This window comes from Octopus sinensis, linkage group LG28 (genome assembly GCF_006345805.1).
Source record: "Octopus sinensis linkage group LG28, ASM634580v1, whole genome shotgun sequence".
NCBI classification, from domain to species: domain Eukaryota; kingdom Metazoa; phylum Mollusca; class Cephalopoda; order Octopoda; family Octopodidae; genus Octopus; species Octopus sinensis.
This window is the reverse complement of record NC_043024.1, coordinates 4,295,469-4,310,902: the sequence shown is the minus strand read 5'-3', so window position 1 is coordinate 4,310,902 and position 15,434 is coordinate 4,295,469. Positions and strand designations below refer to the sequence as shown.

Below are 15,434 nucleotides of genomic sequence, written 5' to 3'. Positions count from 1 at the left end.
CCTAATAGGAATTACAAACATTTAGAAGTAGATTAAAAATGTAAAAGATTTCCTATAAAAAAATCTTCGAACATACATATGTGTGTGTATGTACCCTTGTCCAGATAGCACGTGATGCTTGTAAATGGTCATAATGAGTGTCATACAGATAGAGTCCATTTCCAGTCTTGTGAGTCAAATATATCTCAGCATGGAAAATATGTCCTTGCCTAGAAACAGGTGAGGATTGTTGAAAGGAAAGGCATCAAGCCGAAGAAAATCTCCATCAATGAATTCCATCTGATCCATTGAAGCATGGAAAAGTGAATTTTAAATGATGAGGATCATCATCATCATCATAGTTCGTCTTCTGTATGAATGCATTTACATTTCAATAATTGATCATTTTTATCGATTGATTTAGCACAAATATCTTGAGGTATAGATATATCTTTCATATTAATAGGACTGTGTACAAACAATTCACCCTTTTGAAAGAATGATTAAGCATTAATATCAGTCAATGCTCTTTTGACTAGTTCATGAATGAGATGAGATGAAAGATTTACCATAGATATCATATTCATAATATACTTTCCTTCATGGGTAGAGATTTTCCTCGGCGAATGTTATACAAGAAATGTCACTGTGCTACGGATCCTTTGCATAACGAATGCACTTTTGTTTAATTAATTGATGTTTTTGTGAGAATGATTTACTGCAGATATCACAATGATATGGCTTTACACCAGTATGAATAAGTTTGTGTGTCGTTAAAATACCCTTTTCAGAGAATGATTTGCCACAGACATCGCAATCATATGGTTGCTCACCTGTATGAATACGTTTGTGTGTAGCTAAGTTACCCTCCTGACTGAATGATTTACCACAGGTATCACAGCGATATGGTTGTTCACCTGTATGAATGCGTTTGTGTCTAGTTAATTACCTGTCTGACTGAATGATTTGCCACAGATATCACAGTGATATGGCTTCTCCCCTAAATGAATTAGTTTGTGTGTAGTTAATCTACTGCCAGCAGAAAATGATTTACCACAGGTATCACAGTGGTATTTTTTGTCACCTGTATGGATTTGTTTGTGAATATCTAAGCTATAACTACGAGAGAATGATTCACCACAGATATCACAGGGATATGGTTTCTCCCCTGTATGAATAAGTTTGTGTTTAGTTAAGCCACTCTTTTCAGTGAAAGATTTACCACACACATCACAAGAAAATGGTTTCTCTCCTGTATGGATACGTTTATGACGAGTTAAGCTACTGCCAACAGAGAACGATTCACCACAGATATCGCAGGGATAAGGTTTCTCTCCTGTATGGATACGTATGTGTCGTATTAAGTGACTGTCATTAGTGAATGATTTACCACAGATACTACAGTGATATGGCTTCTCCCCTGTATGAATACGTTTGTGTTGAGTTAAGCTACAGTTTTCAGGGAAAGATTTACCACACACATCACAAGAAAATGGTTTCTCTCCTGTATGAATACGTTTATGACGAGTTAAGCTACTGCCAGCAGAGAAGGATTCACCACAGATATCACAGGATAAGGTCTCTCTCCTGTATGAGTACGTTTGTGTTGAGCTAGGTGACCATCATTCGAGAATGATTTACCACAGATACTACAGTGATATGGCTTCTCCCCCGTATGAATACGTTTGTGACGAGCAAAGCTACTCCTGTCAGACAATGATTTACCACAGACAGTACAGTGATATGGTTTCTCCCCTGTATGAATTTGTTTGTGTTGATTGAATTTACTTTCTTCTAAGAATGACTCTTTGCAGATGTCACAGTCATATGATGATTTTCTTAATTCTTCCGACATCTCTTCAAGAAAAATAAAATTAATCCTTCAAGTTGTACAGATCAACAACTTTTCAAAAATATTTCTCCTCTCACCAAAATATATGGATATTTTTCTTCTTTTTGCTTTTATAGTTTATTCCAAACAAATATCACTTCTCTTATATTTCTTCTAAATGTGATCATTGCCAATATTTAGAAGTGCTGCAAATACTTTTGTAAATCCATCAAAGTATATTTATAAGAGAAAATTATCTCTTGCACATTTCAGACACAGAAGTAAAGAAATGCTTTCTCTCTCAGAGGAAATATTTTACTGTAACTCAGCAATGTTTTATAGGAGCAGGATTATACGTTTGTAGAATATCTTTGCAGAGTCTTTCAAACATGATACATATTGATGATTCTTTAAAAGCAAAAAATACTTTTTAGCCAATTTCATATGATTTTCTGAAAGAATAGAAAATATAATATAAGATATCAAGTATGTTTAAAAGGCAGATATTCAAAAGTTCAAATTTACGACATCTTTGTTTTCATAAATTGTAGAAGCAATCCTTTATCTGAACTATTATATTTATCCCATCTATTTTCAAGAGGTTTGTATCAGGGTGTAGACACATGTATTATAATAACATCTCCTGGACATTAATTCTGTCATAGACACACACACATACCAATATATATGTCAATGACACTAGACATCGGATGTTTTCATCTGAAGGGGGTTTCCTCCAGTGTCTGAGTATGCTTGGGTCTAGTTAGGCAACTACTAACAGAGAATGATTTACCCCTGATGTCACAGTGATATGTTTTTGCCTTACCCCCAAATATACAAGGCCTCGCTCGGTTGGGGTGCGAGTAAAAATTTAAATCAGCATCTTTTTTCCCTTTGCTTATATCCCAGCATTGGACTAGGTGTGTGTTACTTTGCCCTTATCATAAAATGACGGCATAACTACAGATCAGTACCCCATCCACTTTGTTGCCTGTAACTTCCACGAAAATGGATGTTTTTTTAATGACATTTTCAAGAAATCTCGTTTAGGTTAAGAATATATGGGGATTTATGTGTAAGAATTTTTCCCAGGGAGTGGGAAATATAAAAATGTGAAACCACACTTAAAACCATTCTCAGTGACTCTTTGATTATTATTATTATAATTTTATATATTTTAATGGACATAAAAATGTTATAATGCTTCAAGCATGGAAAAGTAAATTATTGGTGACTGATTCGAGTAAACTAAATTTCACAAAGCGATAGTTTTTAAACAATAGTGATCAGCCTTCATTTTATATGTCGTGTCGATATTTTTTTTTTATATCTTCTCTACTAATGTTCGAGTAAAAGATTATATAAACGGGTTATTATATTTATTTTTGGTCAATTAGGTACTTTCTACTGTTTCAATTCAAAGCCCTTCCATTTCATCTGTATTCCATATTGCCTTTTCGTTTCAGTAATTTAAGCGCACATTCATACTTTTATACGTTCCCCATCTTTTCTTACAAATTACATCGTAATTTACCCGCATTTAACTAAATTGTCTAAAAGAGGAATTTTATCTAAACGAGGTATTAATCTGACATTAAGAAATATAGGAAATAACGGCGATCCGGAAGGCGTAACCACAAGTGCGATGAAATATCTAAAAGAGAAGGGATAACACAATGAAAGTATTAAAATAACAGCCTTACTTTCATATAATTTCGTCTTTGTTTATTGAGATTCTTTCTGTTGACTTATTCAACACATGGAAACAAACAGATGTACGTAATATGATACTTAATACAATAGAAATGTCTTTATAATACTTACATAGTAATTGATATAAAGAGAGAGTCAACGAGTCAGAGCGGACACTGACAGCTTCAAGAGAATTTCTTCCCTTTTCCAACGAACGTTACTTCATATTTTTTACGTCCACATAATCATAAATGTTGTACCTGTTTCTCTAGACAGTTAATTACCAATCATTTGTATATATTTGATTGGATTTTCTCTTAATATCAGTCGAAAGTGGAACTGGTCAAACAATCAAGCTGCGTGAGAAACAGGAAGAAGAAACGAAATTAGGAAGAGTTAACAAGGTGAACTAACTCCATTCTTTAAATATTAACGGCTTTACTGATATGTATTTGAGTAGCAGTATAACCCGGCGTTGCTCGGTATTAAATTCGGATCATTAAGTGATGAAGCGCTTTACTTTAAACCAATATAAGTGATAATAACATCACATTCGAGCGAAATCTGCTGAAATTGGCAAAAGTTTGGTTGCAAGTTGGATCGCAGGCAATTTGAATGGGAAATACAATAAGGAATCAGTTTATCGATTATTTCCACTCATCGTTTTTTAAATTTTTTTGAGAACTTAAAGCATTCAAAGATCCCACGAGTCCTAAGTAGTGCTGGCATCGAGTTTGAGCAAAATATGTCAAAATCCTTAAAAGTTATGGTTGAAAATGGGGTGTAGCCAATTTTAGCAGAAATCCTATAAGGAATTAGTTTATCAATTATTTATCCTCATTGAATGGAAAACCCTATATCTATGCCTGCTACCGATAGAGTTTGGCCTTGGGATTTGTTGATGGACATGGTGAAGCATGGTCTGACCAGAAACTGCAATCTGTAGAACTTGACCGGCATGTCTGACCGTGGGGGATAAAGCTGCATCCTTGAAATGAAAACATCTTCACCCCTCCTGCACCCTGTTACAATGGTGGCCTCAATCAAGTGGGGCGTCAGGGACTTGATTACTAAGCGGGTCCTGTTGCACTGTTTAGGCGGAAGTAAGTTTCTGATTAGCATAATTGGGCATCCAGCCCTTAGCCTAAGGACGTGAGGTGGAAACCCTGCTGGCTCCAATGAGTTGAGAAACTCGATAGGGTAAATGACAATGTCTTGGGGGTCAGATGTCAGGTCAATTGATTTGTAGATGTACTCCTCACCTGGAATTCGTCATATGAGCTGGTCATTGATAGCACTGACACCTATGTTTTGTGGGGCCAGGATGGTTCTTTCACCGAGCCAATTGATGTCTGCATAATTACTTTCCAAATTGGGAAACAGTTTCCAAAGGACCGGAAGGGTTGTTCACGGAGTTGCACAGTTCATAGACTGATATGTTGCCCCTATCATTCCTAGGGACCTTGTCTTCTCCAAGGGTTAAAATTTCTTCAACAAATGCTGCAGACATTCTATTACCAATCAAGTGTGCATGCATGTTTGTGATTATGCTTAAGGTCTTAACCTGGGGCCACAACATGAATAACTTAAGGCATGCGTGCACTTCATCAGCCCAGCTCCCTTTAGGAATGACAGGAAGGATTTGCACACTTCTTTCTGAGTCTTTTCTTCCTCTTCCCACCTCATTCCTAACCTTATCCTCTTTTCTTTCTCCCCTCTTTTCTTTCTCCCAGTTTCTCTAATAGCTGAAAGTGTTATTGACAGGCTAAGTAACATAATGACATGCAGAATTATTATAAGATCAACTTTCTCTACTTCTTCACTCCTCCATCCCTCTCATGCCTACTCCACTACATAACAAAAGTATACCAGTTGGAGAGAGAGAAGCTGGTTATACATATATATATATATATATATATATATATATATATAACGGGAAGCTTTATGAAAATAAACAAAAGACGAAGGCAGGTGGAAAACAAACGAACAATTGTATTAGTATGGCGCTCAGGAAATATAAATAAAACAAGTCTTTAACGTTTCGAGCCTACGCTCTTCAACAGAAAGATACACAGAGAGAGAAAAACACAGAAAGAAGGAGAGAAAAAAAATGCGTGCAGTAGCTAACGAATCAACATGGCGATCTGATTTCGGCCAGAGGTCAAAGATCAAACATGAGACGCGAGAGCGAAATAAGGGGAGATAATAGGGTTGATAAACGGGTTGAGGGACCAGCTGATAGTGCGTGGGAGGGGTCTGGATATGTGTATGTATAGGGTTGGTGTATGTATTAGTATGTATAAGGGTGTGTGTGTGTGTGTATGAGAGAGTATTAGTGCGTAGGATTGGTCTGGACGTGCGTATGTATGGGATTGGTGTATGTATTAGTATGTATTAGTACGTATTGGTATGTATAGGTGTGTGTGTGTGTGTGAGAGAGTATAAGTGCGTATGCGGGGTCTGGACGTGTGTATGTATAGGGTTGGTGTAAGTATTAGTATGTACTAGTATGTATTAGTACGTATTAGTATGTATTAGTTGGTGTGTGTATTAGTATGGCACATCATATGTGATGTGATGTGTAAAGTCATGTGGTGTAGTGAGGAGAAGAGGGGGAGGGAAGGGGAGGGGAAGAAGAATATATATATAGGGAGAGTTTACGAAAAAAACAAAAGACGAAGACAGGTGGTGTACAAAACAAACAGATGTATTAGTATAACGCTCAGGAATTGAAAAAGTCTTTTACATTTCGAGCCTACGCTCTTCTACAGAAAGGAACACAGAAAAAAACGAGGATATATACACATATTATTTTTGCATTAGGTTTGGTTATTTTTTGCAGAGTAATTAAATATCACATAAGGAAACCAGATAAAAGTTTGATATCATTTATTCAGCATTACATGTGTTTCATTTCCTACAAGGAATTACAAACATTTAGATGTAGATTAAAAATGTAAAATATTTCCTATAAGAAATTCTCCAGACATGCATATGTGTGTGTGTACCCTTGTCCAGATGTGGTGTTTGTAAATGACCGTCATACAAATGCAGATGGTCATTTCCAGTCTTCTGTGTCGAACATGTCTTACCATGGAAAACGTTTCCTTGCTTGGAAACATATGGGGATTGGCAACAGGAAAGGTGCCCGGGTGAAGAGAATCTCCATCAATGAAGTCCGTGTGATAGACAGAAGCATGAATAACTGAATTTTAAAGGATGATGATTTACCACAGATACGACAGTATGGTTTCTCCAGTGTATGAATACGCTTTTGTTTAGTTAGGCAACTACTAAGAGAATGATTTACCATACATGGCACAGTGGTATTCCTTGTCTCCTGTATGGATATATTTCTGAATATCTAAGCAGTAAGTACAAGAGAATGATGTACCACAGATATGGTTTCCTCACGGTATGAATATGTTTGTGTTGAGTTAAGCCACTGTTTTCGGAGAATGATTTGTCACAGATATCACAATGATTTCGTTTCTCCTCTGTATGAACCCTTACTCTTTTACTTGTTTCAGTCATTTGACTGTGGCCATGCCGGAGCACCAGCTTTAATCGAGCAACTCGACCCCGGGACTTATTCTTTGTAAGCCCAATACTTATTCTATAGGTCACTTTTGCCGAACTGCTAAGTGACGGGATATAAACACACCAGCATCAGTTGTCAAGCAATGCTAGGGGGACAAACACAGGCACACAAACACACACATACATACATATATACGACAGGCTTCTTCCAGTTTCCGTCTACCAAATCCACTCACAAGGTTTTGGTCGGCTCGAGGCTATAGTAGAAGAGACTTGCCCAAGGTGCCACGCAGTGGGACTGAACCCGGAACCATGTGGTTGGTTAGCAAGCTACTTTTATTCATTAAATTTGCCATGAAGGCAGTACATAGATGTAACTCTGCGGGCTGGACGTAGACATTGATGGTATGAATGATGGTGATGGAACGAAGATGGTGATGGGAGAAGACGAAAGCGCCTGCCGACATCCGCTTCTCCAAGACAATGTTCTTTTTTCAAAAAAATCAAAAAGTCACATAGAGGCAATGAAGCTCTTTCTCAATATGATACAAATTTTCTTTTTTAAAAACATTCAAAAAGTTCAAGTTACCCGGCCAACCAGCGCTTTTGCTTTATCCAGGCAATCATTCTTTGTCGGGCGGCAGTATTCAGGTATAAACTGAAAGGAGTCCTCCGGGAAGGAATTCATGATCCTGCACAGATCGCTATGCCATAGGACCTCTGCAGCCACCTGCGAAGGCCCCTCAGGGTCCTCCGTGCAGGACCGAAGTCCCTCCCATTGGCCTCTCCCTTCCAATTTACCTATCTCGTTTTCAAGTGTTCCTCCTTTGTGGAAGAGGACCACATATTGATCCTCCGGCAGCACATCCGCCTGAGGAGGCTTGGGAGGCGCCGTCTACGTGTCCTGCCGCCGGCATCCAGTTTGTCTTTCTTTTTTTTTTTCCTTTTTTTCCCTGGGCTACGGGAGGGTGAGGTTCCTGTGTTGCACACAACGGGTCCTCTTTTTCTCCCGCAGCTCCCGGGTCTTTCGGTGGGTCACCATTGTTGCCCATCTTTCTTTTCTTTTTTGAGGATGTAGCAATTTCCCCGTTCTGTCTCTCTCCCTCCATTGGGGGAGCAGGGAGAGATTCCACCATTAACTGCTCCAGATTCCTACTTTGGTCCCTGGGGCAGTTCTTCTTAATGTGGCCGGTCTCCAGGCACAGGTGACACTTGGTGGGGGCGTCCCTCAAGCATCACCGGATACTTGGACCCGGCCATCCTCAAGAAATCTGGTAAAACCAGACTTTTGGCTGATTGGGTCCATAGGGTCAAAACAGCTTTCGACCCCTCCCAATCAGCCGCAGGCAACATTTTTACACTTAGCAGCTCGGCACTGCTACCACCCAGACCCCGGCGGAGAGAGTCCTCTATCCACTCGGGCTCAACTCCGGGTGATAAGCCGCAGATCCAAGCCCTCAATAGTTTTTCTCCCATATAGTTTGGGAGAAACAATATTTCTTTGCCCTAAAGGGGCTGGCTTGCAAAGTCGCAAGCTTCTTGTGGGGAGTCAAATAGCAACCACTCCCCGTGAGATAAATTTAACGGCTGGCATGTAGTCCGCCAGCTTGTTTAAAATTGTGGCCTTCGGGAAGACAGCTATGGTGTCGAGCGACTTCGAGTAAGTCCTCAACACCACGGTCTTCTTTTCCAGCTCTTTTAAATGTTTTTTGGGAGGTGTTAGGTCCCACACAATAAATTCCTTTGCCATTTCGAAATGGAATCCAATTAAAGTTCAAAAGTGTAAGAAAATAAATAAGTTAGAAAGAGGGAGAAGGGAAAACACAACAGAAAAGAAGAATTACACTAAAAATAACAGTTCAAAAGAGTTCTTTTTAAAAATAAATGATAGCTGGAAGAAGAGAGTTCAAATTCAGCAAAGGAATTAATTTTTTTGGCCAAAAAGGTACTCCTGGCCAAACATCCAAAACAGTCCTTGGGTATCCTTGGTGCTTCTTCGTAAATCCAACAAAACAATCCTTGGTTCTTCTTGGTAAATCCAACACGAAATTAATTAATTGTTGAGGAGGGGTTAAGCCTCCTCAAAAACCACAATTCTCACTGCAAAGTGAGTCTTTACGCTCGACCACAGGAAGGAAAATGTCCGGAGCAAAGTGAAGTCTATTACTCTCCAAAAGATAATAAATACAGAGCAATAAACCTCACTAAACCCCTAAAAAAACATCAAACGCTTACTTGTAGTCGAGTCTCAAATTTCAATAATTCACGCCGGAACATGACATCCGGCAGCAGCCAAGAAAACACGTCTGAACACGTCGAAGGGTAGCAATCTACTTACTACACAGCCACTCCTGCGCCTTTTGTAAGTAGTTACGTTACTTCTTTGATAGACTAATTTGCCATTGATATCACGGGGAGGTTTTCTCCACTGCATGAACACGCTTGTGTCTAGTTAGGCAACTACTAACAGAGAATGATTTATCACAGATGTCACAGTGATATGGCTTCTCCCCTGTATGAACCCTTGAGTGAGTAGTAAAGTTACCTCTGTGATAGAATGATTCACCACAGACACCACATTGATAGGGTTTCTCCCCTGTATGAATACGTTTGTGTTGAGTTAAGCTATCGTTTTCAGAGAAAGATTTACCACATAAATCACAGTGATATGGTTTCTCTCCTGTATGGATACGTTTATGACGAGTTAAGCTACTGCCAACAGAGAACGATTCACCACAGATATCACAGGGATAAGGTCTCTCTCCTGTATCGATACGTATATGTCGAGTTAAGTGACTGTCATTAGAGAATGATTTACCACAGATAGTACAGTGATATGGTTTCTCCCCCATATGAATATGTTTGTGTCGAATGAAGTTACTGCCATCGGCGAATGATTTAGCACAGATATCACACTGATAGGGTTTCTTCCCTATATGAAGCTGTTTGTGAGTAGCTAAGCTACCTCTTCGACTGAATGATTTACAACAGATATCACATTGGTATGGTGCTTCCCCTTCATGAATTTGTTTGTGTTGACTGAATTTACTTTCTTCTAAGAATGACTCTTTGCAGATGTCACAGTCATATGATGATTTTCTTAATTCTTCCGACATCTCTCCAAGAAAAATAAAATCGATCCTTCAAGTTGTACAGATCAACAACTTTATAGGAATATTTCTTCTCTCACCAAAATATATTTTTCTTCTTTTTGCTTTTATAGATTATTCCAAACAAATATCACTTTTCTTTTAAATGTGATCTTAATATTTAGAAATGCTGCAAATACTTTTGTAAATCCATCAAAGTACATTTAAAAGAGAAAATTATCTCTTGCACATTTCAGACACAGAAGTAAAGAAATGCTTTCTCTCTCAGAGGAAATAATTTACTGTAATTCAGCGATGATTTATAGAAGCAAGATTATACGTTTGTAGAATATCTTTGCAGAGTCTTTCAAACATGATACATATTGATGATTCTTTAAAAGTAAAAAAATACTTTTAGCCAATTTCATGTGATTTTCTGAAAGAATAAAAAAAATAATATAAGACATAAAGCATGTTTAAAAGGCAGATATTCAAAAATGCAAATTTACGACATTTCTGTTTTCAAAAATTGTAGAAGTAATTCTTTATCTGATCTATTAAATTTATCCCATCTCTCTATTTTCAAGAGGTTTATATCACAGACATATCTATCGTAATAACACCTCCTGGACATTGCATCTGTCCTAGACACACACACACACACCAATATACATGTCAATGACACTAGATATCTGATGGTTTCACCTCAGTCATGTGTCGTATTAACACAGCTTTGTTTGGTAACATAGACATCACTTCTCCTCTGCCTCCTTCTGTACATTCGTAAATACACAAATACATAGATACGGGCAGCTTGATGTCAAAATTCTGTTGAAGATGAAACATGGAGAAAAGTCAGTAAAGTATCAACATTCTTTTCTACTCTAAGGCACAAAGCTCGAAGTTTTTGAGGAAGGGCCAGTCAATTAGATTGATCCCAGTACACAACTCGTACTTAACTTATCGACCCCGAAAGGATGAAGGGCAAAATCGACCTTGGCGGAATTTGAACTGAGAACGTAAAGACAGACAAAATACTGCTAAGCATTTCATATATATAGAAACACTGCCAGATAAGACTGGAGCCTGGTGCAGCCTTCTGGCTTCCCAGATCCCCGGTCGAACCGTCCAACCCATGCTAGCATGGAGAACGGACGTTAAACGACGATGATGATGATGATGATGATATATATATATATATAAACACAGTAGAAGTAAAGACCTGAACCCTTCAAAGGGATGTTTAGCATCGAAGTTCCTGAGGAAAATCCTAATTTATAACTTTAAAAGGATTATATTTTCCTCAAAGTTACGAGGGAAAAACTCGGATCTTGTGAATCGTCCCAAGTCCTCTCCCCACCCCCTCAGAAAAGGTTTTCCCCACAAATTTCTTTATAATTCTAATCTATACCGTCTGAAAGGTATTTATATAAAATTTCATTTTTAAAAACCCATTTTAAAGTTATGAGGGAAAAACATCGTATCTTGTGAATTTTCCGAAGGCCTCTCCCCACCCCCATTGCTTTCCGGGCCTTTTTGTTTTCAGATTCGTTCCCTAACCTCTTTTTGGCAATGTTTCGTTTGTAGTAGCATGCTTGTAGCACGTTTCCGTCGATTTCCGTAAAAAACTTTTATTTTTTTACATATGGCTTTGCGGGAACATTTGAAGTAATGAGAGCAAAAGAGACTAAGAGGAAGCGATTTTATGACGAGGGAATTTCTTTTGAAGCTATGAAAGCATTGATGTACATGTGTGTGTGTGTTTGATGGGGTGTGGGAGACAGACAGTATGTTGTGTAAGTGAAGTGCTTCTGTTAGTGTGTGCGAAGAGACAGAGAGAGTAATGTGAGAAAGAAAGAGATAACTGAAATTTTTTACTCGGTGTATGTGTATATGTATGTCTGCATGTATGTGTGTGTGTGTATGTATGTGTGTGTGTGTAAGGAACATTTGAAGTAATGAGAGCGGGAACATTTGAAGTAATGAGAGCGAAAGAGACTAAGAGGAAGCGATTTTATGACGAGGGAATTTCTTTTGAAGTTACCGAAGCATTGATGTACATGTGTGTGTGTGTGTGTGTTTGATGGGGTGTGGGAGACAGACAGTATGTTGTGTAAGTGAAGTGCTTCTGTTAGTGTGTGTGAAGAGACAGAGAGAGTAATGTGTGAAAGAAAGAGATAACTGAAATTTTTTACTCGGTGTATGTGTATATGTATGTATGCATGTATGTGTGTGTGTGTATGTATCTATGTATGTGTGTGTGTATGTATGTGTGTATGTATGTATGTATGTATGTATGGCCGATTCAGTGTAATTTTTTACTCGTTTTTTTTACGGAAATCATCGACGGAAACGTGCTACTACAGACGAAAGATCGCCATTTTGGCGATCTTTCGTCTCTAGTAGACCTTTCCGTCGATTTCCGTAAAAAAATATTTTTTTTTACATATGGGCTTGCGGGAACTTTTGAAGTAATATACATACATATACACATACACCGAGTAAAAAATTTCAGTTATCTCTTTCTTTCACACATTACTCTGTCTCTTCGCACACACTAACAGAAGCACTTCACTTACACAACATACTGTCTGTCTGCCACACCCCATCAAACACACACACACACACACATGTACATCAATGCTTCCCCTGGACGGTAACTTCAAAAGAATTTCCCTCGTCATACAATCGCTTTCTCTTAGTCTCTTTCGCTCTCATTATTTCAAAAGTTCCCGCAAGCCCATATGTAAAAAAAAAAAAATTTTTACGGAAATCGACAGAATGGTCTACTAGAGACGAAAGATTGCCGTAATTTCTTTTGTTGAGTCTTTTATTTACTTTGTTTAAGACAAAACCCATTTTATTTGATCGTCCAACCCATGCTAGCATGGAGAACGGACGTTAAACGATGATGATGATATATTCAGCCATTATATACATATATTATTATGTGCGCATCTGTTAATTTGCATACTCGCGCTAGGTAGTCGTTGAAGGATCGACCAGTCACAACGGACTAGCACGAGTGCGCGCACCGGGACCATTCTTTTTGAGTAGTACCTTTGGTAGAGTATGGAGGACTGGTTATGTGGTCATGCTGCCTCTAATTTTTATTTCATCCCCCTGCAATGCTTCTAGATGTCTCACCAACGTATGTAATGTTCTTGTCTTTACAAGCACCCTACAAGAAATCTCTGTCTATAGATGGGTAGAGGCGAATTATATCCATTCTACCCGGACACAACCTGTGAGGTCTTCAGAGGGTTTGCAGCTATTGATTCTACTGCGGAGATCCTTCTGCTCACAAAGACGTGTGTCTCCGTTTCCGTGAGTAGTCGTAACACCTGCGAGAGGAAGGAGAATAATTACCATTGTCCCTTTTTTTAATAAAGGACTCATGAAATTGTAAGATGCTCAAATGATCAATCGTACTCACCCTCACAGTGTGTACATGATTAAAGAGAAATAAACAATGCACAGACACACTCCCATTCCTGATTGCTTTTATCTCTAGTTTGACAAAGCTATTTACAAACGAAATGCTGTTAAGCAATTAATCCGGCATCTTAGTGATTCTGCCAGTATTTAATATTGTAGCAAGTCAGGAAAGCTATTTTAGTTGGGACACCAGAGCACGGTTCTGCTATGTCATTCTTCAGCCCATCAGGGTGGGCACGTATGAATCCTAGAGGGAAGTTCAGTGCCCATGAAGATAAGTGGGAGTTTTAATTAGTTAGCGGAAAGGTGCCAGACAAGTAGAATTACTTATGTTGGTCAACAATCCAGTTTTATCTTACTGCTTCTTTTCCTATTTCAGAATATCACATGTTGATGTGAAGGAAATCTCTCCATTCAGAAGTGTCTTTGATATTCTCATCACCTAAAGGAAGACAGTATATTTGTAAGGAGCATTCAGGAATAAGTCTACCCCTGTATATAAATACAGTCTACAACAAGGAACAGCGGAATATTTTTCTTTCTGTGAAATGTATGGAAGAAACACTGCATTAAAATGTTATCTGAATGAAGTGACACAAGTGAACAGAAATGTATTCATGGAAATGAAAAACACTTTATCATTGTGAAGTGTATGATAAGTAATTCTCTCATAATGAATAATTTAACTGAATCAGAATACCTTGATAAAGAGAATATCACTGTAATATCTGTGGAAAATCATTTTCTTACAGTAGTGACATTGTTAGACACAAACGTACACATACAGGAGAGAAACCATATCATTGTGATATCTGTGGTAAATCATTCTCTCGTAATAGTCATTTGGTTACTCACAATCGCCTTCATACTGGTGAGAAATCTTATCATCGTGATATTTGTGGTGAGTCATTTTCTCAAAGGCATCAGTTGAATAGACACATGCATACACATACAGTAGAGAAGCCATAATCCCGCATTAGTTGTTGTAATTCATTTTTTGCAAATGGTGTTGTAACTACACATGAAAATGTTCATACCAGACACAACCTATGTAATGGTCTTGTCTGTGTTAAAGCATTCTCTCATAGACCTAACTTAACTGTCCATGAACGAATCCCTACATGAGAGTAGCCATGTCAGTGTGACATGTGTGGCACATGATTCTCTCGAAAAAGCCACATGCATAAACATGTGGCTATTCACAGAGACGTGTTACTGTCTCAATGTCAAAATTTATTAAGTCATAACAATAATTAACACTATTTGCTCTGCTAAAACACAGGCTTTTTCCTTTCATCAGTTATAGGAATTTCTTAATAAAGAATAATGAATAAAATATTTATTTTGTGCTTGTTTTTTTTGCTCTATATCTGGACCCTGTTCCCTTTCTACCTTAAACCTGTCAACTGGCACAAGGTGACGTCCCTTCAATACTACCTTCCTCCCTGCCAGTTTTGAGCTATTTTGTCTTGCAAGGTCCTTGGGGACCATGTTGGTTTTGTTGTCATATACAATTCGCTGGTGAGGGTCCCAGGAAAAAGGCAATTGTGCTGCTGCTGGACCCATATCACAAGCACTGGTGATGAGATGACACAAAAAGAAGCATTGATGGTGGTGACACGTAAAATGCATGGATAAGGGGCTCATATTATAAGCACAGGTACTAGTGCCAACTCAGCAGCACTGGTGATGGTGTCCCATAAAAACAAAGCAACCAGTGCTCTCTGTAAAGTGGTTGACATAGGCATAGGAGTGACTGTGTGGTAAGTAGCTTGCTTACCAACCACACGGTTCCGGGTTCAATCCCACTTCGTGACACCTTGGGCGTCTTCTACTATAGCCTCGGGCCGACCAAAGCCTTGTGA

General features: G+C 38.4%; 3 protein-coding genes across 5 annotated transcripts in view; 1 reads left to right on the top strand and 2 right to left on the bottom strand.

Moving 5' to 3' along the window:
- LOC118768294 (zinc finger protein 436-like) overlaps positions 1-437 on the bottom strand; it is a 36,081-nt gene extending 35,644 nt beyond the window's left edge. Inside the window, exon 1 of the mRNA XM_036514480.1 lies at positions 368-437. Within this exon, the coding sequence (XP_036370373.1) occupies positions 368-437 (70 nt within the window). The remainder of the gene's footprint in view (positions 1-367) is intronic.
- Positions 1-14,241, bottom strand: part of LOC118768372 (zinc finger protein 431-like) — a 139,436-nt gene extending 125,195 nt beyond the window's left edge. Inside the window, exons 1-4 of one of the 3 annotated variants that reach the window (XM_036514725.1) lie at positions 13,897-14,241; positions 10,354-10,567; positions 9,703-10,206; positions 897-1,295 (exon numbers count right to left, since the gene is read on the bottom strand). In XM_036514725.1, the coding sequence (XP_036370618.1) occupies positions 921-1,295; positions 9,703-10,158 (831 nt within the window). In that variant the 5' untranslated portion in view covers positions 10,159-10,206; positions 10,354-10,567; positions 13,897-14,241 and the 3' untranslated portion in view covers positions 897-920. Of the gene's footprint in view, positions 1-896; positions 1,296-6,217; positions 7,011-9,399; positions 10,568-13,896 lie in introns of those variants that run through there. The other 2 variants (XR_005004194.1, XR_005004195.1) reach the window with 2 other exon arrangements.
- The window catches only part of LOC118768293 (zinc finger protein 271-like), a 38,979-nt gene continuing 34,388 nt past the window's right edge, over positions 10,844-15,434 (top strand). The window contains exons 1-2 of the mRNA XM_036514479.1: positions 10,844-10,914; positions 14,322-14,390. Coding sequence (XP_036370372.1) covers positions 10,844-10,914; positions 14,322-14,390 — 140 coding nt within the window. The remainder of the gene's footprint in view (positions 10,915-14,321; positions 14,391-15,434) is intronic.